Genomic DNA, 26,902 nt, shown 5'->3' with positions numbered 1-26,902 from the left:
ATACCGTCAATCTTTCATAATTTTCTTCTAATTTTATGTTGCATGTAATATTACTAACTAGTTAGAATTCTCAGCGCTAAAACTATAATTGTATCAGATTCATCTATCAATTCTCCACAAGATTGGCTAATTTTCTTGACTTCTTGAGTATCCTGGTATTTTTGAGTATTTTCGTTTTTCCAGTTTTTATATGCTATGCGACAACCCTAGTCTGATCTGCTTTAAGTTTTGTTTATAACAAATCAAGTGAACACAATGCGCGATGAAATTTTGGATCCTAACAATCTGGTCAAGAACCGGGAGATCCTGTATCGACTGATGATAAGGTAAGCTAGTGGGTTCACAGACCAGAACGTCAGATGACTGTCTCTCCATCTTGCAGCCAGCTGATGTACGATGGCTTGGAGAAGTTTGCGATGGAGCTGTCGATGCTGGTCAAGGCGGATCAGTGTGCGCCGAGCGAGCGCCTGCTGCATGTGATGATATCCGGCATGCAGACATTGTCCGACAAGGAGAAACTCAATTCGGACGACGTCCTCCCTGGCATAGATCTCGAGTTTGAGCCCGAAGCCTCCGCACTGGCGCCAGAGCCGCACTCGTATGAAACGGCCTATGTGACGTCCCACAAGCAGGCCTGCCGTGCCGGCGCCTTCAGTTACGACGGCTCGCTGGTGGCAACCGGCAGTGTGGATGCCAGCATCAAGATTTTGGATGTGGAACGTATGCTGGCCAAGTCGGCGCCAGACGAGTGTGAACCCGGTCGCGAGCAGCAGGGTCATCCGGTTATACGCACCCTGTATGACCACACCGATGAGGTGTCCTATCTGGAGTTCCATCCCAAGGAGCACATTCTGGCGTCGGCATCGCGCGACGGCACCGTCAAGTTGTTCGACATTGCCAAGCCCTCGGTGAAGAAGGCCCACAAAGTCTTTACCGACTGCGAGCCTGTGTTGTGTCTCTCGTTCCATCCCACTGGCGACTACATAGCCATCGGCACGGAGCACAACGTTCTGCGTGTGTACGATGTGCACACCACGCAGTGTTTCGTCAGCGCCATTCCCTCGCAGCAGCACAAGGCCGGGGTGACGTGTGTAAAGTACTCGCCCACAGCCAAACTATATGCAACGGGCAGCTATGATGGCGACATAAAGGTCTGGGATGGCATCAGCGGACGTTGCATCAATACCATAGCAGAGGCCCATGGCGGCGCGGCCATTTGCTCGCTGCAGTTCACACGAAACGGCAAGGTAAGTGTGGGGCATCACCCTGGACACAATTCCTTCTCATCCAAGCGCTTTTCCAGTATCTACTATCGTCGGGCATGGACTCGCTTGTCTACCTGTGGGAGCTCTGCACCAGTCGACCCATACAAACGTACACGGGCGCCGGCACCACCGGCAAGCAGGAGAACCAGACCGAGGCTGTCTTTAACCACACCGAGGACTATGTGCTCTTTCCCGACGAGGCGACAACATCGCTGTGCTCCTGGAACTCTCGTAATGGCTGTCGACTTACGCTCAACTCGTTGGGCCACAACGGACCTGTACGCTACATCACCCACTCGCCCAATTCCCCTGCGTTCCTCACCTGCTCCGATGACTTTCGTGCACGTTTCTGGTATCGTAGGGCAACCAATCAATAAATTGTATAGAAGCAGCAAAAGAATAAAGTATTTAGGAATGAAAAGTAATAACATTTGCAGTAACTTTTCTGCGTCACTTGGGTGTACACTTTACACTATCATCGCTTATTTTTTAGTAAAATTCTCTTTATTTTTAAAGAACTCGTTCAAGTGTCTATCCATGAATCGAATCGTTAGCCTAGAGTTCGCTCGCTTCTGATCTGTAATATCTTGAATATAATATCGTATCGGATTGAGCGCATTGTAAGTTTAAGTCGTAATGGTTGCCTTTTAAGTAAATTGTTGATGTGATAATACAAGAGGATCCCTCGTCTCGTCTCGTCTCATTTCGTTTCGTTTCGTATAAATATCAGTTCAGTTCAGATTTCTACTTCTTCACTGGGAAGTCCTTTGCGCATTTTGTTGTGCATTGGAACATGCCTTAAAGTCTAAATAGTTCTACGTATATGGTAGTACATATTTATATCATAATTAAGTAGTCGATAATTAAGTTTACAACATTTTGGTGGGGCCTGCCTTCCGCGTGGGGGTGGCCCCTGTACCAAATCATTTTGATAATTGCACAAGTAGCCAATACATTTGATATCATTTCATCTTGTTGCCAAGGTAATGAACAAAAAATTATACTACGGACTTTGAGTATTAAAAACAAATCTCCTATGCCTATACCTAATGTATATGTACAACAAAAAACAATAAGAATGCTAAAAGGTTTACAAATAATAAGAAAGTTTCAACAAAATCACAAAAAATAGAAGTTAAAAAGTTCTAAAATTGCACCCCAACCGTCTGGGGCTCCGGTTCTCTTTCAACTCTGTAAATAATTGTTTAATAATTAAAGCCGAAAGTCATTAGAGTTCACTGAACTGTGTGTGTTTGTGCGTGCGCAAATGGCAGGTGGGTGTGCCAGCAGCTAAGGCCTAAGGATTACAGTCTTACAGTCTAAGGATGCATTAGCTTAAGAGTGTTTTTCTTTTTGTTAAAACTTATTTGTTAAGGCTATCTGGACGGAGCACGTTGTAGTCGTAGTAGCTTAGTATTGCTTTAATTTAACTAACAATCCGGTTGAGTGTTTTTCCTTATTCCTATCAAGTATTCTACAGTTGAGAGACCTCGCTTGAAGGTGCATTCAGTATGTGTGTGCGTTAGCGTTAAGTGGGGGATCCCCTTCCAAAAGTCTTTACGTTGCGGTGGTTTGTGCGTTGGTGGCCAGCGCCAGGCTCTTGCCCTCAGCCACCGAGCATGTAATGGGCGGCGAGGGAGATGGCGATGGCGACGGCGACGGTGAGATCTGTATCTCATTCTTAATGATGACATCGTGATGCAGGCTCAGCATGGCCGCGGCGGCTGCCTCCGGATTGGAGCCCTCATAGCCATCACTCAGCTCTGGGTCTTGGTCCTCCTGCTTCACGTCCTCTGGCAGCAGCATGCAGTTGTCCTGCTGCTGCTCCATCTGCTGTTGCTCCATTTGCTGTTCGAGCTGTAGCTGGTACTGCTCCTGCTGCTGCTGCTGTTGCTGCTGGTACATGGAGGCCTGCATGTCGCCAGCTGCCGCTGCGGTGATCAAATACTTGAGCGGACTGAAGGCGCCCATGTCCTTGGGTGGCGTAAAGTTCTCGTGCGTCATCTTCAGGTGGTTCTTCATCTTGTCCGGCCGCGAGAACTCCTTGCAGCACACCGGACAGGGGAACACCTTGCGGTGCTTGCCCTCGTGGTAGAGGAACGCGTGCCGCTGGAAGCTGTACTTGTTCTTGAATGTCTTTTGCATGTTCTCCTTGGCGCACTCTGTGCACCGATAGACGCCCTCCACCACGCTGGCGTACCGAAACAGATCCAGTCCCCGCACCGACATCTCCGTCAGATGCTCCGCCTGATCATCGATCGTCGACTGTGCCTTGCGTCGCACCCTTCTCCGCTGTATGGGACGCTTGACTGGCTTCTTGGAGCCCGACAGGCGCGATGTATTGCTTGCCCGGACACCGCCAGATGTTGATTGCGTTTTGCGCTCAGACTCGACGACTCGATAGCCAGGCAGCCCCGCACTCTCGTCGGCCAGCGTAAGTAAGTCATGATCCTGCTCATCATCAGCCTTATCCTGCTGCTCGGCCAGGCAGAGTAGCTCCATGTCATCATCCGGATACTGATCGGCGCTTGAGGGTGATGCCTGCTGCTGCTGTTGTTGCTGCTGCTGGTAATAGTCCGCCGCCTTCTGCTGATTGGCGGCCATGTGCAGCAGCAGCTGGTGGTGCAGACTGTCGCTGTTGTTGGCCACTTGTGCTGCCTGCTGCTCCGCTGCATTGGCCAACGACTGCAGTCCACTGTGTGCCTCCTCCTGGCTCTGCTCGATGTCAGTCTCCTCGTTGGTGGCTGCTGCTGCGACTGCTGGCAGCCGACTGGCACTGGGCACCTCGGGATCTTTGGCCCCGCCACGCAGCTGTTGCTTCAGCAGAGAATTGCTGTTGCTGCCATTTCCCTTGGGCTTCGACTTTGACTGCGACTGTGTGGGCGATGTTGGTTGGGTCTGTGCCTGTGTCTGCTTCTGTGGGGATGTATTGTTGGGGTTAATGGCGCGTATCTTCAGTCCCAGAATGGTTGGCAGGTGCACTGGATTATCGCCAATCTCCAGCAACGTGGCCACCGCTGGCTCTGCCACAGAGTTGGTAGTTGTGCCTGCCCCCGAACCCAGTGCTGCTCCGGCCATAGTAATTGTCTTGGCCGAAATTGTGGTCGTCAGCGTTGAGGTGGAGCCAAAGAGTCGTTGCGAGAGTTCCGGTGTGGCCTGCGACTGTGCGGATGTGACTGTAAAAATATAGATTTAAAAATTAATTCCAAAATCTTTTTAGATACAAAATAAAGCTAAACGTTTTGTGGAAATAAAATCAAAAATAAAATTCAACTAAAACTATAATGAAATAAAAACAATCAATTTTTGGTTCAGAACTGATTTTTTGTTTTGTGTGTTTTTTGCATTGTGTATTTTATTTCTCTTCTGCTTTATTTTTTGTTTGTTTGTTTGTTGTTGTATTATAAAATGTTCTGCTTGCTCTTGCTTTCGCCATCCTACTATAACAAAAAATTAGTTATACATAAAGATATATATATATCTGATATCTGATTAATATTGCGTGTGATTCACTATTTAGTAGTTAGGGTTTTTTTATGTATTTTATAATTATGCATTATCATTAAATCGTATCGTATTTTCGTATTTAGCTAATTTTAAACGGAAACCAAGTTTACCAACGAATTTGCAGACAATTTTCTCATTCACAAATGGAAGTTTGTTTGCCCTGCGATATTCTGGAAAGATCTGGTCAGATATATTTATATACATATGCGTATATTCATATATTTCTTTGGGCATCAAAAGCATGACTCTTTATATACTCGTATATATTATATATTATGTATATTGATTGATTGATTGTTTGATTGATTCCTCGTAAAGTGTTCGAGTGTTGTGGACATCGTTTGAAAGCGAGAAAATTGCCGAGGATGATTTGATTTTTTGTTTGTTTTTTTAAGTTCTTTGAATGCAAAAAATACGTGTAGATATAGTGTAGATATATATATAAAAAGTAGACTAAAAATAAAAGTAAAATATAGTACAAACAATCTACAATATATATTGTGTTTGATTTTTAAATGTTTTTAGTTTTTGATTGTTTTTCTTTATAATTAACGCCAAAAAAACAAAAGATTGGAAGATGATTCTTTTGGGTTAGACATAGAAGAAGAAATCCTTGAAATTGTGGTGATTCTGTGGGTGGAGATTGTTAGGTTGGTGGTGTGGGGTCGACGGCGGCTTACGGACTAAATTGCACTAGCTACCACTAAATAAAGAATTAAAAACAAAATTATTTAATAAATTAGCGTACGCAGCTTGTTTATTATTGGATTGCGCATAATTTTTAGGTTTAATTTATATTTTTTTGTATGTTTTTCTTTTTTGCTGAATTTTCTTTTTGCAGTTTTTCAGTGGATTTTTTTTTGTTTGTGTCAAAAATTTTAACGTTTTCACATGACTCGAGGAATAAACTTTTTCTTGTTGTCGGTTGTTTATTTTTGTTTTGTATTTATTCTTCTTCTTTGCAGATTTTAAACCTTTCAGTTTTGTTTTGTTTTTTTTTGTTTGTTTTTGGAGATCGTTTTGCTTTAACAACAACAAATTTGTAATTTTAACATTCTCTATTTTTTTTCTTTCTGTATGCTGCGGTTTTTCGTCTCTGTTTGGATTTTTCAACTGCATTTTAGCGTTTAGGTTTTTGCTTTTGCTTTTGATTTTCATTTTCTTTGGCGATAATTTAAGCCTCCGATATACAACATAAATCGTTTAATAGATTGATGATAAATTATGTTTACTTGTTTATGCTCATTAATTTAATAATATTATCATTACAATTATTATTGTATATTATTGTTGCTGTTACTATTTGTAATTACAATTTATAGACGATCAGTGATCGATTAATAATCGACAACCCAACCCATCCCCACAATCGATACCAACGAAACATTTGCAATCTTTCTTTGGATATCTCCTGTGGGGAGTGGCATCTATCTGTATAGGGTGCGTGTGTGTGTGTTTGTGGGGGTGTGGTGTGAGTGACTGGGGGTCACAAAAGAGGACCTTGCGCCCAGACTCGGATTTAACTTTTAACTAGCTTCATTTGAAGGCAACAAGGTAGATTTGCGCTCCCTCCTCGCATATGATTAACATTACAATTTGTTTGCTCTTTCCGTTTCCGTTGTGTTTAGCTTTCGATTCGTAAGATGTAATAATAATAATATAGATAGTGTATAGTATATTAACATAAGCATATCTGAACATAAGATAATGATAAATTAATTAATAGAACTACGTGCTAAACATACCATTCAATGTGTATAGATATTTGTGTATATTTATATTCTGTATCTTAAGTTATGCAGATACATTTTGTTTTTGTAATTAACTAAAAGTGCAGAAGGTTTTCTTTTTTATGTTTAGTTTCGGTCTTTGCCCCTGCCCCAGTGACATGTCGATTCTTTTAATAAGGCCGCTCTGGTGTCCACAACATACAATGATTTTTGTTTTTCATTGAAATATATTTAGATATATTTCGATCCGTAAAAATAGTAATCGCATTGGTGGTTTTTGTTTTGTTTTTTGTCTGTTTAGGATTAGTTTTGGAAGTGAGGGCGTGCGGGTTTGACTTATGGCTAAAAATAAAGGGTTCGGTACGGTTCGGTTTGGGTTGGATTGGATTTGGAAAAGTAATTGCACAACATATTATAATATGTATTTATATGTAATATAAAGACTGCTAAACGGTTATTTTGTTGTTGAGGAAATACACCGTTTTGGCTCGCCTTTTGGATAATCAAAGATTTCCACGTTGCCCGGCATTTTCTCTCGAATTATTCTTATTCTCGTTCAATAAAAGAGAAACGCAAAATAATAGTTAGATTATAAAACAAAAGCCAGAAGTAAATAACTAAAAACAAAATCAACAAAAAAAATCTACCCCCCGGTCCCCCCTGCAACAGCGAGCGCCTGGCGCCTGCTTCTCCTCCCGATCCTTAGATTCCCCTCCCCCATTGGATTCTGCTGGAATATTGTGTGGCTGCTTCTCCTGGAGTCAACCTCTCTGTCTCTGTCTGTGTGTGTCTGAGGATTTCTTCTTGGGTGGGTGCTATATAGTTTATGGGTATGTGGGTCAGGGGGAGATTACTGCGCCGCCGCAGCGGGAGCTGCAGGTGTCGTGGCCACCGTCAGCGGACCCAGGGAGCCGCTCGATGACGAGGTGGACGACGATGATGAGGTGGAGAGCGCATTGCTGGTGGCGGGCAGCGACTGATTCGAGTTCTGGGCACTCAGATCTGGAGGCGGTGGCGTTGAACCACCAGAAACGCCCAGCGGCTGATTGGCCAAAGTGGCGGCTGCAACGCTGGCCAGCGCCGTTGAGGGATTTTCGATCTTGTGAATGATCTTGACGTGCGCGGTCATATTGTCCTTGCGCGTGAACTCCTTGAAGCAGAAGGGACACGGATAGACCTTGACGTTGCGCTTATGCGAGGTCACATAGTGCCGGCAGAAGTTGCTGATGTGCGTGTAGACGCGCGAGCAGACCTTGCAGCGGTACGTGTGCTCGCCCTCTTTGGTGCAATAGTCCCGGACGGAGCCCTCCGTGTCGCCCTCCCCAATATTGCTGCTGAGATTGAGCTTGGTCTTGACGGCCGGCGAGCCAATGGTGACGCCGCCGCTCAGATTCGGCGTGCTGCCGCTCAGCGAACCGGTCGCCTTGAACTTGAATCCGTCGCTGCTGTTGTACAGATCGAGGTAGTCCTGGCTGGTGAACACACCCTTCACCTCGCCATTCAGCTTGCCCGTCTTCGGGCGCTTCTGCACACGCGGCCTGGCCGATGAGGACGATGCGGGCGACACTAGCGGCGTGGAGGCAGCGTTCGCCTTGCCAATGGGCGTGAGCTTCGGTATGCTGACCATACTCTTCACCTGCGCCCCTCCAGCGGCCATTCCGATGATGTTCATCTTGAGTCCGCCACTGCTTACGCCGGATGTGGCTGCCGCCGCTGCTGCCGCCGTCTCCACATGGTGTTTACGTTGAGCGGCTATCAGGAGCGCCTGCTGGCGAGCCTGTTCGTTGAGGTGGTTGTTGTTGTTGCTGCCGGCTCCACCTGCATCGGTTTGATCCTGCGTGGGCGAGCTGTTGTCGGTGACGGGATTGTATTTGAATTCCACGGGCTCATCGTACTCGTCCAGCATCAGTTGTGGCTCCATGTACGAGGCATCCATGCCATCGCCATCGCTGTCGTTGCCATCTACAGAGGGAGCAAGAGAGAGAGATTGGAATGTTAGTTAGGTCTCCTCTTTGGGGGTAAAGGATGTCAGTGTAGTGGTGATGTGTGTGTGTGTGTGGGTGCAGGATGTATGCAAGAGAAAGGCAAAACACAATGACGCGACAGTGTGAGAGAATAGTTTTGAGTCGGATCGGAAAAGCTATAGGGATTTCAAGCCATTTTTTTGTATCAACGCGTATCGAAATGTTTTTCTATTTGTCTGGATTTGTATCGAGTATTTCCTCTGCTATATTCTGATATTTTGATATGAAATAATGGGCGTAGGCGGTCATGAGGTGCGATGCTGTGGTCGTTCTTTGCATTTTCTGGAGAGCCATCGATTTTTGCGCGCGTTAATAATTTGGAAACAAAACAAAAATCAAACTTAGTTTCTTTTCTTTTTTCTTTTCTGAATTTAGTTTTTTACTTTTTCACGTCGGCCATGAATCCCTGTGAGCTTCAACCCGATCCTCAACATCACAATTATTTCTCTGCTTCAGCATTTTTGTGGATTTGCATTTCTGTGGCATCAAAACCGCTTCTTGTTTTCTTGTTGTTGTTGTTGGGGACACTCACCTGCCGACGGACGGTACAAGCGCACTCGACTGGGGCGGGGTCCTATAAAACGCTCTCTGCCGATTGATTTTGATTCACTGAACGAAACTTTCGATTGTTTTTCTCACATTTTTTTGTTCACTATGATGGGGGGGAAACCGACGCGCGTGTAGAGAAGTTTGGATATATTTTTGGTATGGTATCTTTCGATCTAAATTGAAATGCGTAAAATCCCTTTTAGCTTTTCCGATATTCAAGTAATTCGAAATATTTTATCATTTTCTGTCGCAGATGAGAGATGTGGCTTCACCTTTTGGTTCTGTTTTGGATTGAGGTTGTATTTTGATTGTATTTTACTCTTTTTTGTTGGTGCACTGAATGATTGACCAAGAGAATGATGTAGTATCGATCGACTGATTGATTGATTGGGTTGATGGTGCAATTCTGTCTCTTAGATTAAAGGTAAAAATGATCTTAGGGACTATACTATGTAATGTACAAATATGTTTTGTTTTTTGTATATCTTATGATAGTCTAGAGGCTGAACATGAAACAGGCAGGACTCACCGGAAGTGCTGTTGTCTTCTGCTTGATTTACCACACGATGATCCTTGGAATTCTTTGATCGTTTCGAGGGCAGAGAATCGCGACTTTCCTATAAGCGGAACAAGAAAGATTAGCACGGCTGTTAGGGAGTGGTTTACCGATTCGGAAAACTCACATTTAAATCATCATTATTGCCAGATTCCTGTTGATCATCGGAGCCATCATCGTTGCCAGAGTAGGAGTCGTTTACCAGTTTGCCATTGCCCATGTCCGAGTCGTTCATGAGGTTGTCGCGTTCAAAGTCTTCGTAGTCGTTGCCGGTGCCATTCGAGCTGCCGGACAACTTGCGGGGCCTGCCCCGCTTACGTTTGGGCATCAGGGCGGAGCTGAGGAGTGACGGCTGCACCGGCAGTGTGGCACTATTGGCGGCACTTGCGGTGCTGGCCAAAAGGCTGGCCTGTGACCGATTGCGCTGAGGCACCAGATACGGCTGAATGCGCTGTAACTGTGGTGGCGCTGCTGCTGCCGCCGGTGTGCTCTCTGCCGGCGAGGGCTTATCATCGTTCACCTCGGTGAGGCCCTTGATGCGCAGGCTCTCGGCCACGCGCAGGAATGCGGTAAGACGCTCCTGATCCACGGACACCTCGCCGCGATACATAAAGTCCAGCAGCGACTTCATATCGGAGTAGGGCACATCCTTTAGTATGACAATCGGATGCTTTTCCGGATGATTGATAAACAGAGCATTGAAGTATGGACTGCAGGCGGATAGCACCATCTGTTTGAAAGGAGGAAAATAAACCAGAGTTAGACCAGTTAGCCAGTCAACTCAGAAAGGAAGGAAGAAAACACTTGCCTTGTGTGCTTTTAGGTATTGTCCCTCCACGGCCAGCGTCACGTCTGTGAAGGTTTCTGCGTGGAGTAGCTGATCGAAGACCGACAGCAGGTTGCTCTGATGATTGTTCCATCGCAGGCAGAATCGTTGGGATGCCATCTTCATTTGGAAGCCGTTGTGGTTGCGGTTGCCTTTTGCTGATTGATTCGATTTTCGGACGGGGTGATCTGTCTGGATACCCTATATAGTGATCTTCATTCAATTGTTAGGCGTAGCGCGCGGGTATCATTTAAGGTACTTGGAACTTGTCCTGCTTCCTGACAATCGTCTTAAAGTACAGAACATATAATCCAGGGCGTGCTGTAATCAAAGGAACACACACTTAGGTTAGTTTCAAGGCGTACTTTTCCTTTTAAAGGCTCCTGATATTGGATACATATTCCATTTCCCCTCTCCCATGTGTGTTGTGTATTTCAGTTAGATCTTAGAGTTTCCCACTCGTGTATGAAGGGAGGCTCCGTAAATGACTCGCAAGTGCAAACAAAACTTAATTTAAGAGACGACCCCGCGGGTCAAACTGTCGTCGAAAGGTTCCCCCGCTCCCTACCCCTGTTCGAACATTATGCAGGCATTCATTGCCGAAGCGGCGACGACGCCAGTCAGGAAAAGTAAATGAGGAAATCTAAATGGAAATTTCAAATGTGTTTCAAATGGGCAGCAAATTACAACAACAACAGCAACAACAACGAACAATCCCAAAACCCCACCACACACACGCACTGATCGACAGAGTCGCGCAGAAGGAGAGAGAGGCAGAGTACGGGGGATATGCTGTGAGAGTGAATGGGGATGTGTGGCTGTGTGAGTGCAAATGGGACAACGACGCGGCAGCAGAAACAGTTGCCTGTAACAGCGTGCATGTGGCTCTGTGCGTGTGTGTGTGTGACTTGAAAACTTGCCAAAGGGTGTGTGCGTGTGTTTTGTGAAGACAGAAGAAGCAGAGCAGACAGAAGAGGAAGGCGAACGGAGTGAGTAGGAGAGCAACAACAGAGGAAGCAGAACGGAGCAGAGCAGCAACAGAAACAGGCACGTAGACGACAAAATGGAAAAACTTTAAGCCTGCCATAAAAAACACAAAAAATGTAACTAAGAAGCCTAAAGTTGTTTTAACGAGTGCACGATACCCTACGTTAACTCAAAATCCTTATAGTTCTCGTTGTAGTTTTGCATCTATTTGATTTTTTTGAGATGGCAGAAGGCTTCGTGCACGCGAAATGTACATATGTACTTCCATCTGTTCAACAGACTCCAAAATCAACCTAGATATGGATTAACAGACGCTGTTTGTGATGCTGATCGGAAACGTTATCTTGTTAACGAAAAGTACCTGGTAGTGGTACACACACACGGACATATGTACATAAAGAAACAAAACTGGAACACAATCCCCAATCATCCATCTATAAATTGTTGTGGAAAGTCATGAAATTCCCATTGGCACGTTTACAGGCATGGCATGGATCCACTTATCACTTTCTGACTTTCTGCTGCTGCTGCTGTTTCTGTTTCTGTTCTTTGCTGTTCCGCCCTCTTTCGTGCTGTGTACGTATCAATTCCAACAAAAACATCCTTGGCGAACGAAATCATGAAGAAGGAAACGGACGGAGACGGAAACACATGCAAACAAAAGTTGTCGGTTGTTGTCTTCGTTTACGTTTTCGTCTCCCAGTTCCGATCCCCTCCGTTGCTGAGAGGAATGCGCGGCACTTGCTAAATATTTGCTAAACCACCAGACCGACCGCCCGCCAGTGCGCGCTCTTTCTTATCTTATCGGGTTGGCCGCCTGTACGCTTTAATTGAAAATCATTCCAGTTCCAATTCCGAACCTCCTTGCCAGCTCCTCCGTTCACGCAGACAGAGGGTCACACTGTTTCGTTTTTTTTTTTTTCACTTTCTGTTCTGTTTCTTGTTGGGTCCCACTATTTTCTGTAGCTTTTGCTTTGCACTTTTTTGTGCTCATTTGTTTTTATTTTGTGGCGGCGCTGCACTTGTTCAAATCAATTGAGGGGCAGAACCATTCAATAACCAAAGAGCGGGAGAGAGCGAGAGATCGAAAAGACGGCGCCACACACACACAAAACCACAATCACCTCACAGCTTTTGCGAACACTTATTAGAGGAGCTTTACGAAAAGCTTTTGTCGCTCAAGAGCAAAGAAATGTTCAAGAGAGCAAGCGCGCTCACACACGATCACAGAAATATACTTTTTACATATATTTTTTTCTTCTTATTCATGGTTAGATTTTTAATTGAATTGTATTGTTTTCAGTTTGTTTTCGCCGTGCCGTGCCTCTGCGGCACGCACTAGTATTCCGTTTCCCGTTGCGTTTGCTTACTTTGCATGAATTCAATTAAATATAACTTAATTCCGTCTGCAGTTTCGGTTTCAGTGTTCAGTTTACAGTTCCACAGACTGAACCCGTCCTCACTCGATCAAAACTCGCGCACGAATGAGTAAGTCAAAGTCCTCGACGCAGGAAGTCGACTGCGCAGCGGCACACACACACACGGACTGGCCTCTGCTTCTGCCAGTCACGTCGTCTGCTCACACGGACACTCTGCGCCTGATAAGAGTGGCGGCGGCGGCCCTGGTTTGGCTGTCGTTCTAGGGGTGGGCGGCACGGCACGGCACAATTCTGCTTGCCTGCGGTGGAGAGGAGATCACTTTACAGACCAGACGGAAAAAAAGCAGAGGGAATACATGCGCTTATTTTTACACCCCCTTTGAAACACACAAACACACACACTGTCGCATAGGGGCAGAGGGAGACGGATTCAATTCATTTTCCACAATTGTAAGCACCTTTCTATTTTTTGTTTTATATTTTCTCCTTTTGCTGACGCCTGCAGTTTTTTTCCTTTCCTTTTCTTTTGTTTAATTTTAGTTTGTTTCTGCTTGGTTTTTGTGTTTCCAAATTTCCAAGTGGAAATTTTCACAACTCAGGCGGCGAGAGCAGCGTAAGAGAGAGAGGGAGAATGACGGTGAACAGGGAGAGCGGTGGAGGAGAGGGTGATGCGATCATACCGAACCGCGATCCGCACGAACGAAAAACGAAACGAAACACTTTTGCCGCACGTCAAATTTCGTCCGTCCCGGTTGAATCCAAAATGTGAATGAGCGATCCTCGGGCTCCCAAGCTCCAAACGACCACGTCCACGAACCGAACCAAGCGTCGTCGCTGTCGTCGTCGTCGTCATCGCTGTCGCTGCCCCACACACACACCCATGCATCAGCAAACTCACACGAATGCACACTCGTACAGCATAGCCAACAATCCTACATCCGTCGAGGCGAGGCAGCGCTGCCAGCGCACTCACAAAAGGAATGAGCACACACACATAGCACAGTCACACGCTTACATTCACAGAAACAGGCATAGGGCTGGCGGCTGCCTGCTGTTGCTGCTGCTGATGACTTTGTAGACTTTTCGCTGGGTCCCGTCCCCAAGTCTACACGAAAAAAAAACTGTTGCGGTTCTCTTGCTCACTCTCCTGCGCTGCGCTGCGCTCTCTCACACCACAACACCACGATCTCTCTCGCTGCTCTCCTCCGCTGTTGCCGCGCTGCTTGCGCCTTTGACTTTTTGAATTTTTAATTTCCTTTACACGCGATGACTAGAGAGAGGGGGCAAAAGAGGAAGGGGCAGGCAGGCAGGCATGGGTCTCGGTCTCGGGGCTGTTGCTGTTTTCAGTGAGGGACGGGCCAAGAGCGTTGACGAAACGGGGTTAAAATGAAAAACATGATGGGGGGAAAAAAGCTAGGAAAAAACAACAGTAACAACAAATACAGCTTTTGGGTGCGCGCAGCAGCCTCGTTGGTTCCATCTGTATGAGTGTACATGAGTGTGTGTGTAAGGGCATTAGGCGGCAGTTGGGTTGGGTTGGGCCTGGTTATTGGGGTTGGGCCACCCGACTGGGGCGCTGCCTTTTTTCAAATTGGATTTTTCCCCGACATCAAACTTGCAGTTGGAGGAGGAAAAACATGTGGAAACTTGAGCCAGTCCCAGTCCCAGCGATCGGTACGTGTGTGTGTAAAGGAGCGCCTGGCTGTATGTGTGTATGATGGGATTACGTAATCAACTGTAAATTCTACAAGTGGGAAGCGTCGTCGACGTCGCCGTCGTTTGCAATTGGAATCGAAGTCCTATGCACGAAGTGAGCTTTGGGGCAAAGTTCTGGTCTTTCTACACTTTACTTTATGTAGCTTTTATCCTCTACACCTTTGATGGGGTCTTTGTTGTTGCATTGTTGTTGTTTTTGTCTATTATTACTATCCCCTACCCCTACAACGGAAACGATCGTTTCGCCTAATAGGCTCTCACACACACACCAGGTGAAATAGAGAGAGAGAGGGAGAGACACATAGCGACAACTACAACAATAAGGTAGTCACTGAATCGTAAATTCCTGTTGCTAGTTCTGCCGCAGTCGCAGTCGCTGTCGCTGCCTCTGCTTCTGTTGTTGTTTGCCTTGCCCTATTGCGTGTTGTTGGTTGGTCGCTGCGCCTGTGTGCCGCTTTTCTATACCCATCAGCCTTGAGGGTATTCCTATTCCGACCAGATGGTTGGCAAGGAAGCATTTTCCTGTCCAAAAACAGTATAGATTTTAGATTCTAGATCAGCAACAGTTAAAAAGTTGACTTTGTCATGTCCTTCTGTGCATCTTTCACTTTTTATGGCATATAAAAATACTCCGGGTAAAACTTTCAACAGAACTCCTGAATATTATTCATAGCTGTACCCCTTTACCATTAACGTCTCATAGAAAACATCGAATCTCAAGGGTATCTACATCTTCGGACCCCCCAGGCGCTAGCCTTCCTTTCTTGCTTTTTCTACTTTTGAGTGGCTTTTTGTGGAGCTTTGCCACGAACGATCGCTGGTGCTGCTGCTGTGGCTTCGGTGCGAATCCGATTCCGATGATTCCGACGACTGGGGCTGTGGGGCCGTGGCTGTGGCTTGGTGGTGGTGGCCATTGTTGTTAGTTTTGTTGCCGTTCGTTCTACTTAGTCGCTGGTCTAATACGGACAACATCTAACCACTCTATCTACGCTCTATGACTTCCTCTCTGCACCACTCTCCACATGCACAGGCGGCTGCTGGCTGCTGCTTCTCTCCTGCTTGAATATTTTATCAGCAAAAAAAAAGAAGTTACAACAATAGATGCCCATGCCCATCCCCTGCCTCTGCCACTGACACTGCCACTGTGCATGTGATTCTGTGGTAGTATTAAGTAAAACTGCGGAGGCTGAAAGTATAATCGGTGACAGGGGGGCTCCACAAATTAACGCCGCCGCCTGAAGATGACGATGTTGAAATTGTTGTTGGACGGCAGTGAAAACGGAATGTTTACACTGCTGGGATTCGGAATCCGTTCCGTGTTTCGGGGGTGTGGGTAGAAAGAAATACATGGGAGAAACTCATCGATCGAGGATGATCAATTATATTGAATGATGTTTTGGATGTGAGAGATTTTTTGAAAATAACAGATCCCTTTACGGATCCCTATTTACAGGATATTTTGAATGAATTTACTGTTCTAGGGTAGGTTCACCGATCTCAGGACATCTCTCCGATCTCTTTCTAAGACATAAGAGAAGAGAACATTCATTGATATTTAAATGCATATTTAATTATGCAAAACTTAAGGAAAACTTCGCTAGTAGGTTCACGGTTCTTTCTCTATATCTGATGGTCCTGCTTTAACGGAACGAAGCCTATACTTAGTTTCCGCTTTGGCTTCCTTTACCGCCATGTGGCGCATCTGGATCGTCTTTTTGGTGGCTCCCAAGCGATGGATTGCCAATGGATTACTCAATATCGTCGGCTTTAAGTGGGTTTCTGGCTCTAGCTCTATGGGCTCTAGCTGCTATTTTATTGATGTGGTTGTCTGCTTGTTCGTCGGTCGCGGTTGTCGCGCGGTGGTGGACTTGTCATTGTGGGGGGACCCTGCCTTGGGGCATGCCCGTGTGTGTGTGTGCGTGACACTCTGCCCATGTGGCATGGCCCACACATCTTCGCCCCCACAAAAAACGAGAGCTTGAGAGCGCCCCACAGCCTGTGATTGTGGCGGCATGGCATGCGTGTCGCTGCCTCTGTCACGCTCTGTCTCTCTCGCTCTCTATGTTTCCATCATCTCTGTATTTCGCTCTTTGAGCAGGAGAGATAGAGAGAGGGAGCCACAGCCGCTCTCTCTCTCAGCGTCTGTTTGATTTCCTACAGCGTCTATTTACTGTGTAAATACCAATAGAGATCGGCCGGAGAGACGTTAGGAGAGCGTAACTGTGTGTGTGTCTGTGTGCTGGTTTCCTGCATCTGTGTGTGTGTGGCAGCCAACTGTTGATGACTGACTAACTGGTGCTCGGTGGCCGGATTCTGCTGCTGCTGTTGCTGTTGCTGCCGTTGCTGCCATCGCGCGGAACAGGTATCGCAGGTTGGCACCAAACACATGTTCCTCCCTCCCTCCCCGTCACCCCTTCCCAGCCAACGACCAGCACCCAGCGCCTCTTTCCTGCCACTACCGCTTTGGGGCCGCATCGTCTCGGCCCGCTAGCCGCCAACTGTTTTCCAAGTCTCACTCCCGTTCGCCCCAACCCGTCCGTTTCTATGACTTTTCTAATGCTTCCTCTGTTTTGCCCGCTTTGGCCGTGCGCTTCTCTCCTTTGCGCCAGACAGCGACGACAAATTGTGGATACCCTCTCCATGTCAGTGGGCATTTATGACTCTAGCAGGAAGCTTCTACGGATCCTAACACCATTATTAATATATTCATTTCAATTTCAAGAGATTTTGTGCTACGATCAGTTAACTTTCAGAGTTGGTTGGGATATTTTGGAATTTCCACTAAAGTCTATTCCACATCCTATGCCAACGGTGGACTCTGATCTGCAAGCGTATCAAAAGCTTCGGCCTAGCTTCGGCTTCAGAAACTAGTCTTCCTTTCCTTTCCTTTCTTTTTTTGTTGTACTTTGTACTTTTTGCCTTCTTACATGCCTCGCATTTCTCTTCTAGTCGACGCTCTTCTCCCCTTCTTTACTCTCCCTTCCATCCTATGCCAGTGCTCTCCGCACTCCGCACTCCTCCTCCTCCTCCTCCCCCTCTCTCTTTCTCATTGAGCTTGACGCTCGTCAGAGCTTCGTTTCGTTTCGTTTTCTAGCTGTCATAAAGTCCCGTTGTTGTTTTTGTTGCTGTTGCTGTTGCGTCTGCCTGCTGCTGCTGCTTCTAGCTCTTTCTATCAATTTTCGAGCTCTTTCTAGCCGCCTTTGGCTTTTGTTCGCCAAGTGTAAAATTCCTTTGCACGTAGGCAATCCAGTGGAGGGAAAAAGCTTGGCTCAAAGCTACATACAGGTATACATTTGTATGTATGTACACACATACATATGTAAGTATGTACTGCACACAGGCAAGAAACTAAAAAAAAGGTTGGCAGCCAAGCACGTAAGCTCCCACAGTGTAGAGTAGTTGGAAGCAGGTGGGGGGCATGTGGTTGGGGGAGACAACGGGCAGCGTGGGCCGTTGTTCAATGCCAAACACACAAACACATGCACGTAGAGTAGGACTCAAAGTGGGGGCTTGAAAGTCCCCCTCCCCTACTGATAGTCATAGTTTTTCGAAATTGTCATTCAAGTGTAACCGAGCCGAGCCTCGGCCTAGGCTTGTATTTACATACCCACACACACACCCAAAGAGACACATGTCTACATAAATATAGTTATGTATTGGTAAATATAGTGAATAATTTCATTCATAGAGAAATTTAATAATATACGCGACACAAGAGGAATCCCCACTGTGCACCATGGCCTTCAGTGTGTGGATTTTCGATCAGATATTCAGCAATGAAAATATATATACAATTAATTAGTACCTAGCTAAAAAGTTTAAAATACTTTTGCAGATCCATGCACCCTTTCTGCATCTATTAATGGATAAATCTAGTCATCGATTTGTCCCATAGTGCGTGTAATAAAACCACCAACAACATCCATCGTATATCCATACACTCACACAGATATTACGACAACATGTGTGTGCGTGTATCTGTATCTGTCTAGTGGTTCCAATCTGTATATGGCAAACATTTGCGGAGGAGTGAACGACAAGAATCGGTTGGGGTCTTCCACTCGACTATGAAACAAGCATCGGCAGGGCAGGAGGAAGGGACTGTAGACTGGGGACTGTTCAATGCTTCACTGAACATTGGCTAGGGGCTGGGGGGGCTTGTAGTGAGGGGGTTGTGTGATGGAAAGGAAAAACTTGTTGCCTTCGCTGGAATGAGCTCACCCTAGAAGCGCGATCAGTCTTTCGGGAACAACGGGGGTACAAATTGCGAACTGCCTGCCGACTGAATGACTGATTTGTGGCCATCGTTAGACACATCGTTGGCAGCCCCCAAAAAGAGCTGCCAACTCTCCGACTGGTTTTGTTGATTACAAAATTGTTTTTTTTTCGGCTGACATTTTGTCAACCATAAAACTGCAGCCCAGAGAGCTTGGAGCTTGGAACCAACTAGAGCTGTATCTGCCATGGAAGGGCGTCTCTTTCATCTCCCCATGCGATGAGGCCTGAACCACTCCTCGGCCCCTCACCATCGAACCAACCGACCATCACCACTGGGGCGGCGGCTGTCAGCATTATTGATCTATGCATGTTTTTCCTTTCCTTCTTTTACGTGCTCTTCACGCCTCGCCACGACGACCCACACAAATGGGAGACAGAAATGAAATTGTTGTCGCTGGTGTGGCCCCTTAGTCATTTGCGCTTTGCTTTTGAGAGCTTTTTATGGTGGTGTCCTTAATTTAGACATTCGAAATGCGGGTCAACAGCGAAATGGGGAAAGTTCCGGCATCGGCCAACGACCAACGGCCCACCTTCAGAGGAAGCACTCAACGACACACTTGGCCAAGCACTCAACATGGAAGTCCCAGTGAACAGTCCCAGTCCCATCAAAATTGTTTCAATATAAGCAGACGGCTATTTAGTTTTTACATATAATTTCCTGGAATATTTCAGCTGCAGTCTGTGCCTGATGGTCGCTTCCTTGGGCTCTCTAGATCGAGTCATGGTTTATCAGTTTAATTCTCAGATTCTATAGCCAAAACAGAAGCTTCTTTAGCGCCCAGAAAAGATAAAGAGATCTTCCATTGAATGGGAGGATCGCTGGCTGCCTAATCTCTTAGAGGGAGAATCACTGGCTAGATTTTTAGGTTTCACCAATGTTTTCCAAGGGCCGATCGCTGATCTTTTGACCTGTTCAATGGGTTTTTTCCTCTTTCCGTTCCTATCAGCGGACAAAAAACTGCACGTGTCCATTGCGTTTGTTTACTTTTGTGACCATAGAATTTGTGACTCTCTTAACCGCATTTCGACTGATAAGAAAAGAGCCAAAGGAAGTACATTATATATGTACACACTATGTACATTCATACATATGCACACATGTGTACTTTGGGACATTGTACGAGTTCTATAACGTAAAGATAAAAAACACCAGCCACACATTGGAGGAAATTCTTGAATGCCTTTTCTTCTAGGAGCTCCACCACAAGAAAAAGCTTTATTTGATTTGATATTTTGGTTGATAACAGCAACAGCAACAGCAACAAAGAGAGCAGTCAAAGAGTGGAAGAGTGAGAGCAAGATCGAGAGAGTGAGTGTGAGAGCTGAGTAAACATCAAGTGCGATCGAATTTAGAAATGCCGGCATTCTGGGAGAGAGCCTCTTGCACATGTGCTTTGTGTTTTGTGGCTCTCTCTTTGCTTTTGCTTTGCTGTGTGCTTTGTGATTTCTTTGAATTAGGTTGCTTTTGGGCTTATCCGATGACGCCTACGCCTACCATCGGCCATCCCTCGCTCCTGGCGGAACGTTAATGGAAATTCGAAATTTGGTGGGGATATTTTTAACATGACCCAAATGCCAGTGGGGGGATCCAGCCACCAGAAAAATCCTCTGACGAAACTTTACCGAACAGCTGCACCCGTCCCGGACAGCCCGTTATACCATCCTCTCCACCCACTCACCCACCCGCAAACGTCCGCTGCTGCGGCATACGCCAGAGAGGATCGTTCGGCTATCGCTTCACTCGGATCGTTCAGCTATCGCTTCAGTTTCAATTTGCCTTGTACGGCTGACAACAAGAGACAAAGGAAAAGATGACCAAAGGCAAAAGGCAAAAGAAGAGGAACAGGCAACCCGCTTGCGTGGCCAGGGTCTACGGCGGAATACCCTGGGGCGGTGTGTGATTGCAGAAGGAGATTACAAATCAACACTCAGCTCACACAAAACAGAAGCCAGCTTTGCAAATATTGTGGCAAATGGTTATGGCGTGCAGACATTCGTCATTATTATTATTATGTTGTTATTTTTGCTTCGTTAGTCAGAAATGAAATATCCCCGCGCTTCGTTGTGTGTAAAGGGTATCCTCACGAGAAAAAAGCACGCAGTTTGCGCTGCTTTCTCTTCGTGCGTTTGGGGGAGGGAGCCTCTGCCAGCGTCAGCGTCACGGCTGCGTGCATATTTTTGTTCTCCTTGCTGCTCTCCTGGCGTGCCTGTCTCAGCCGGTGTATGTGTGAGTGTGTGTTGAGGCCCCTTGATAAAATTGTGTGTGTCATCCCCCGGATGCCTCCCCCTGCGACCCCATGGCTACTGCCACCGACGCGCACTTAATTAAGCTTATCGCGCACTGTCCGTGCCCGTGTCCGTGCTGTGTGCGTGAGTGTACGTATGCCTGTGTGCCTTGGGGATATTTGTTTGCTGTTCGTTTTTGTTGTTGTTGCTGTTGCTGTTGCTTTCCGTTTAGAGGTGACTTTCCTCTGTGCGCGCTCGCTCCTTGGAGGCGACCACGCAGCGCTAGTGAGGAAAAAAAAGTACCGAGTATCTCTTCTGCCTGTCACTGCCCCCCGGCCCAAGTTTATGTGTTTGTGTATGTGTGTGCGTGTGGCAGGCATTGGTGTCGTGTGCAATCCGGCCCCAGAGCAGCAAGCGGACGCAATCGAACAAAAATCCTCTTTGAGAGGATTAAAATATACACACAGCTTTTGTCGTTGTTGTTGTTGTTTCTTATTCTCATGTGCTCTTTGCCTTTTGCGCAATGTGGGGACAGTGGGCCAAAAGTGATTGTGCGACCAAGGACTGGCGATCAATGGAAAATTATGTGTAGAGATGGGGATTATTGCCTACAGTTTGATGGCCAAATGTGATGTGTAAAGCTGGAACGGAGGAGACACCTGGCTTTGGTTTTTCGTACACCATCTGCGCATGAGTTTACTCTTATCATCAGTCGTCGTACCACTGTGCCTGCGCCTGTGTCCCTTACATCGCCAGAGGCCTCCCATCGTCCCATAAACGGACAATGTCCCCTGCCAAAGCTTAAGGGTAGCCGTAGCGACCAGCGGCGGCGACTGCAACTGCAACTGAAACTGCGACGTCTGCGTTGGCAGCGTCGCTTTCAATTACCTTTCATTTGCATTTCGCGCAGTTGCTTATTTCTCTCTCTCTCTCTCTCTCTCTCTCTCTCTCTCTTTTTTGCCTTTTCCCTGATGCGCATGCAGCCTTAAGTCGGATGCCCGCTGTCCGTTCTCCTTTTTGATTTTCCCGTTCTCATGCAAAATAGGAAACGCCCTGTGTGTGTCTCTGCCTCTGTGCCTGTGTGCGTGTGGCCTCCGCCACAGGGCGTATACTTGACGCGGACATTGAGCTGCGTCGACTGCGACGCCGACGGCGTTAATTGAATTAAGGCGTTGCAAAGGCTTAAGGCAACAGCAAACGGAAATCGCCAAATGAGGCGAAGGTGGAGGCGCGCGAGGCACGTGTGTGCAGTCCGAGCAAATCCTTTTTGGCCAAGAGACACAACAAAAACGAACCCAAGCTGGCCCAATTCCTCCCGGCTTCAACGGATTCTTTTCGCTGTGCATTGTTGGCTCTTTGGCTTCTGTTTCGCCTCGTTGTTGCCTCCTTCTGCTGTTCATTCTGCCTGATTTTTCTTCTTGCCCACATTCTCTTTTCGCTGATACTTTCTGCCTGAATTACAAAACATATTTTGGTCACTGACCTTTTCTTTTTTGCCTTTTCTTCAATTTTTTCCGTGCCGCCTGCTTTTAGAGTTTTTTTGTTGTTTCTCTGATACGTTTTGTGTTGTTCCACTTTTGAATTTGGGTTTCTACAGTAGTTGGCTTCAGATTACTAATTAAAACAGGAGATTTACGAGTCCAAGTCCGAGTCCGAGCAGCGAAAAGTACGGAGAAACACGGGCGGCGGGATGGAAGTGGAATGGAATGACGATCAAAAGCATGTCGGTAGATAAAAATCAAAATGGCATTCATCAAAAGTGCACGAAAAAGGAAAAGAAAGAACCATCTGGATGACGAAAGTATGTCTTTATGCACATACAGACATACATATGTTTAGCCTTTTCCTTGGGCTAGCTGCAGCTTGAAAAGTGAAAGAGATATGCGAGTACGAAACAGCTTTTAATAACAATCATTAAGGAGCGTGTTGTGTGACTGACTGACTGACTGTATAGTGCTGATTACCGCACGATTCCTACGAATTCTTACGAATAATAATGAAATAAGCTTTGAGGGTCAAAACTGTCGGTTATATGTAATTGCTGAAATTTGATAAAGTTTCGTTCTCGAGAAATGTGGCTGCAAGTAATCAATTCTAAAATGATTCGAGCTGAATGGATTTGATTTGAAAACTGTCTGAAGAACAGTTAGAAATAGAGTTACGATCAGCCTTCTATTCTTTGTATTCTAATTGGTTTTCGAACCTTTTGATTTCTTGGGAAAACCCTTATAAGTGGAAGAGAAGACTGACAGCAAATCAGTGCAACGAAGAATCTGAAATATTTGTGAAACCGGCCACGCGCATCGGCAAAGAGAGAGCGCAGTCTCTCTCACACGGTTCTCTACCTCTCTCTCTCTCTCTCTCTATCTTTTACTCTCTTTCCGATATTGCGTATACGACGCTTGGGACTTTTACTTGTTGACTTTTGTTTTTGGGGGAATTTTTTACCGCTGCAACACGACAACGACAACAAACTGCGTTTGTTAGTCATTTCTTGCTGCTCACGTCTGCTGTCTGCTGTGGCTCTGTGGCTGTTGCTGCTGCTTCTTCTGCTTTAACTGTTTCGATCGCCGGCTGAATAACAGTTATAATTTGAGCATAATTTCAACTGAGCGCAAGGTGCTGGTATGCCTGTCCGTCTGTCTGTCTGTTTGTCTCTCTCTGAGTGTGTTTAAAAAGCTTTTAGAAAGAGCTAGAGAGATATGTGGAAGAGAGCGTGTTACTGTTGTTGTTGTTGCTGTTGCTGTTGTCGTTTCATTAACAAAACAACCGCAAAATTTATGTGTGATCGGAGGCTTTGCATTCGTTTCCTTTTTGCCCCAATGAAAAATAATAATTCATGATATTTGTTGTTGTTTCTGGTGTGTGCTGTGGTGGTTGTTGTGTTGTGTGAAGTGGGTTAGCCAGACACAGTCGGCGAACGGAGATTGGAGACTGTGATGTTGGTGGAGATCGGGTTGAGATTTGCATAATTGAATTTGTGGCCCGCGTGCACACAGGTGCTAGAGTTGTCGCTGGGCCAGGCCAGCAGGGTTGTCCTCCCCATAGCAGCGGAAGCTCGTGGAAGTTGCAATTATAGATCTCACTCACTCACTCAATCAATCAATCATTCATTCAGCTAATAATCATTCACTCTGTTATTCAGTCATTCATTCATACAGAAATTTGCTAATGCACAGGGTGAGGGGAGCAGGCAATGGCCCTGGATAATGGAATGTTCCAGGCCACTGGAAGCCGAAGCCGTACTGAAAAGGGTGCGGCTGCTGCTGGAATGGGCAACTGGAACTAGAAGTGGAAGTGGAACATGGAAAGTGGGCGGAGGGAGGGATATAAAAAAAAGAGAAAAAAGGAAATGGGCGACGGAAAATGACAAAGATCACTGAAGCAAGACCGACAAATAAGCAGCAGCAGCAGCCGAGACTGAAAACGGACGTTTCTATGAGTACGAGTACGAGTACCAGTACGAGTGTGTCTAGTATCTGGTATCTAAAGCGGTGGCGCATTACTCCCCACACAACAACAGCAACAACAGCAACCGAAACAGCAGCAGCAACATTGTGGGTCTGTGTGTATCCATCAGATACATTAAGTGCCTGACGGCCCTGCCTTGTTGCAGCTGCGTCTGTGTGTGTTTGTGGGAAATAGCTGGGGGGAAAATGTATCTGGCAGGCATTATAGATTCGTATAAGATTGCAAATGAGCCCCAAAGGAATTTCAATCAGATTTTTAAAGCTGAAACGAGTCTATGTGCTCTCATCCTCTTTTTCTTTCGAATTATTTCACTTGCCGGCTCAAAGTTCGAACGGGTACGGAGTACACTCCGTAATTCCTGGAAAGATCTTGGCCAAACTTACCGTTTCTTGCAATATTCTTGGAAGTAATCCGTGAGCTGTCGTCTGTTCTTGGGGTTTTGGTAAGTTTTGCAACACTAGAGCACTTTTTGTTGGTTTGTTTTGTTGTGTGTTTTGGATTCGTTTGAATGTGTAGTTGTTGCTGCTGTTGCAGTTGCTGTTGCAGTTGCAGACGAATCAAATCATAAACAGTTGTGCAAAAACATAGTCCACAAGCGAATAATATAGGAGACGAAAACGGAAGACAAGCGCGAACATGAAGCCAAAACGAAATGCAAAATAATAAAAGCTTCAAAGCTTGATGGCGGCTGCAGGGAAACGCCGCGTACTCGGACTATCAACGGCGGCGCACGAATCTCCAATCAGAACTGAAACGTAGGGATGCCGTGTGGGTCCCTGGAACCGAACGACCGAATTGCCGAAGAGTGTTGTGCTCCACCCGAACACGGACACAGACACACACGAATGCCAACCGAGAGCGTTGATCACGAAACACGAACTGAGCGGACGTTTCTTTGGGGCTGCGGCTGCGGCTGGGGCTGGGGCTGGGGCTGGAACTGTGGATGGGCTCTGGGAGCTGGCTGGGTGGGGTTGGCGGGCGGTCGGTCGGTCGGTCTGGACTTGTGCGAGTGTGTGTGGGGGTCTGGCTGCCACGACGACGAACATGCGCGCGCCTGTTTCGTGCTTTGGGGCCTGGGTGGATAATAATACAATATCGTAGCTCTGCTCCCGTTTCGCGTTTTGTAATTCAGAGTTTCAAATGTGATAAATGAGCATTGCCCCTCTCTCTCTTTCGCTCTCTCTATGTCTGAAGTCCAAGCCTTGGGCCGAAACAAAACAAACAAAAAACGCAAGTGGATGTGGACGGACGAGCGGATGAAATGGAATGGATGGAGCATTCGGAATGGTTCGAAATGGCCAGCAGCAGAGGCCCAGCAGTCGGGCCGCCGAAAGCGGTTGCAAACAAACGCAGAGAGAAAAAGAGAGTAAGAGCGAGAGAGAACAGCCAGCAACTTGACATTTTGACTTGCTGCTCACACGCACACACGTACACATGCGCAACAGCCACGCTGCGTTGGCGCTCTGCCCTTACGTGTGTGCTGCTCTCACTCTCTGACTCGCTCGCTCTCCCTCTCTCTCTCTCTTCAGGCTGAAGATAAGCTTATGTTGAAATAAAGCTTGTTCCTTCGCTCCGCTCTGTTCCGCTGTGACCTGCTGCCACAACCCAACCGCTTCTTCTTCTTGCTGTCCCCCCTCCCACTGCCTGCTGTTCCCTTGAGCAATGCAATGCATTTCGGTGGTGGTGCTGCTGTTGCTGCTGCTGCTGCTGCCTCAGCGTATTACGAAATATGACAACAATGCAGTTTGGTCGTCCTCGTTTCGTTCTGCCGACACTGCGGCTTCTTCTTCGTTTCGTCGTAGCCGTCGTCGTCGTTGTTGTCTTCTTCTGCTCTTTTCTTTTGCTCTTTCTGTTTCTGTTCTCTCTGCACGTTTGCATGCTCAGCACAAAAACACACGACTCTCGCTCTCTCTCGCACACTCTCTTTCAAGTGGGTGGCTCTCTCGCTCTCTAGCTCTCTTTGCACCACTTGCAAATTGATTGCATTTCAATGAAGTTTCTGCGAGGCAGCTAAAAATAGCGTCGTGCGGGGGAAATCTCTAGCATGGGAGGCGGGCGCATTCCAAGTGCAGCAGCAGCAACAACAGCAGCAGCAGCGATCCCAAATGCCATCCATCCATCCATCTATTACGGACAAAACGGGTTTCGATCAGAAGCGTGCCGGCGGCGGCGTCTCTACCGGTCGGTCGTGCTTCTAACTGAAACCGAAATGAGTCGATATTTTCCCCACTGGATCGACTAGGGTTTCGGCCTGCTTGGGGGTGTCCCCCGCTTGAAATTGTGGCACACGTAACCCACCTGAATACGGACAGCGGCCTGCAGCTTGGGTAAATTCCAGCGGGGGCGTTACCCAAAGCCCCCCATACACGCTGAGGGGCGTATCGGGTT

The 26,902-nt window shown here is 46.7% G+C and overlaps 2 protein-coding genes across 4 annotated transcripts; one reads left to right on the top strand and one right to left on the bottom strand.

The window, feature by feature from the left end:
• Positions 1-182: 182 nt before the first annotated feature.
• On the top strand, positions 183-1,687 carry LOC117899651 (cleavage stimulation factor subunit 1). The gene is made up of 3 exons (XM_034809830.1): positions 183-326; positions 383-1,247; positions 1,304-1,687. The coding sequence occupies exons 1-3, from the start codon at positions 256-258 to the stop codon at positions 1,640-1,642; spliced, it is 1,275 nt and encodes a 424-aa protein (XP_034665721.1). The 5' UTR covers positions 183-255; the 3' UTR covers positions 1,643-1,687.
• Positions 1,688-2,626: 939 nt separating this feature from the next.
• Positions 2,627-25,489, bottom strand: LOC117899648 (protein tramtrack, beta isoform). Of its 3 annotated transcripts, none has more exons than XM_034809824.1 (5): positions 24,898-25,489; positions 10,440-10,778; positions 9,759-10,361; positions 9,605-9,692; positions 2,627-4,441 (listed from the first exon to the last, which is right to left on the bottom strand). In XM_034809824.1, the coding sequence occupies exons 2-5, from the start codon at positions 10,581-10,583 to the stop codon at positions 2,823-2,825; spliced, it is 2,454 nt and encodes an 817-aa protein (XP_034665715.1). In that variant the 5' UTR covers positions 10,584-10,778; positions 24,898-25,489; the 3' UTR covers positions 2,627-2,822. The 3 variants fall into 3 exon arrangements, with proteins under 3 accessions (XP_034665715.1, XP_034665716.1, XP_034665718.1); XM_034809825.1 differs by lacking the exon at positions 24,898-25,489 and adding an exon at positions 12,815-13,094; XM_034809827.1 differs by lacking the exon at positions 2,627-4,441 and adding an exon at positions 4,648-8,464 and having other exon boundaries at positions 24,898-25,453.
• Between the last annotated feature and the right edge of the window lie 1,413 nt (positions 25,490-26,902).

This window comes from Drosophila subobscura, chromosome O, assembly GCF_008121235.1.
Source record: "Drosophila subobscura isolate 14011-0131.10 chromosome O, UCBerk_Dsub_1.0, whole genome shotgun sequence".
Lineage (NCBI taxonomy): Eukaryota > Metazoa > Arthropoda > Insecta > Diptera > Drosophilidae > Drosophila > Drosophila subobscura.
The sequence above is the reverse complement of the archived record's forward strand: the minus strand, read 5'-3'. Positions and strand labels throughout refer to the sequence as shown.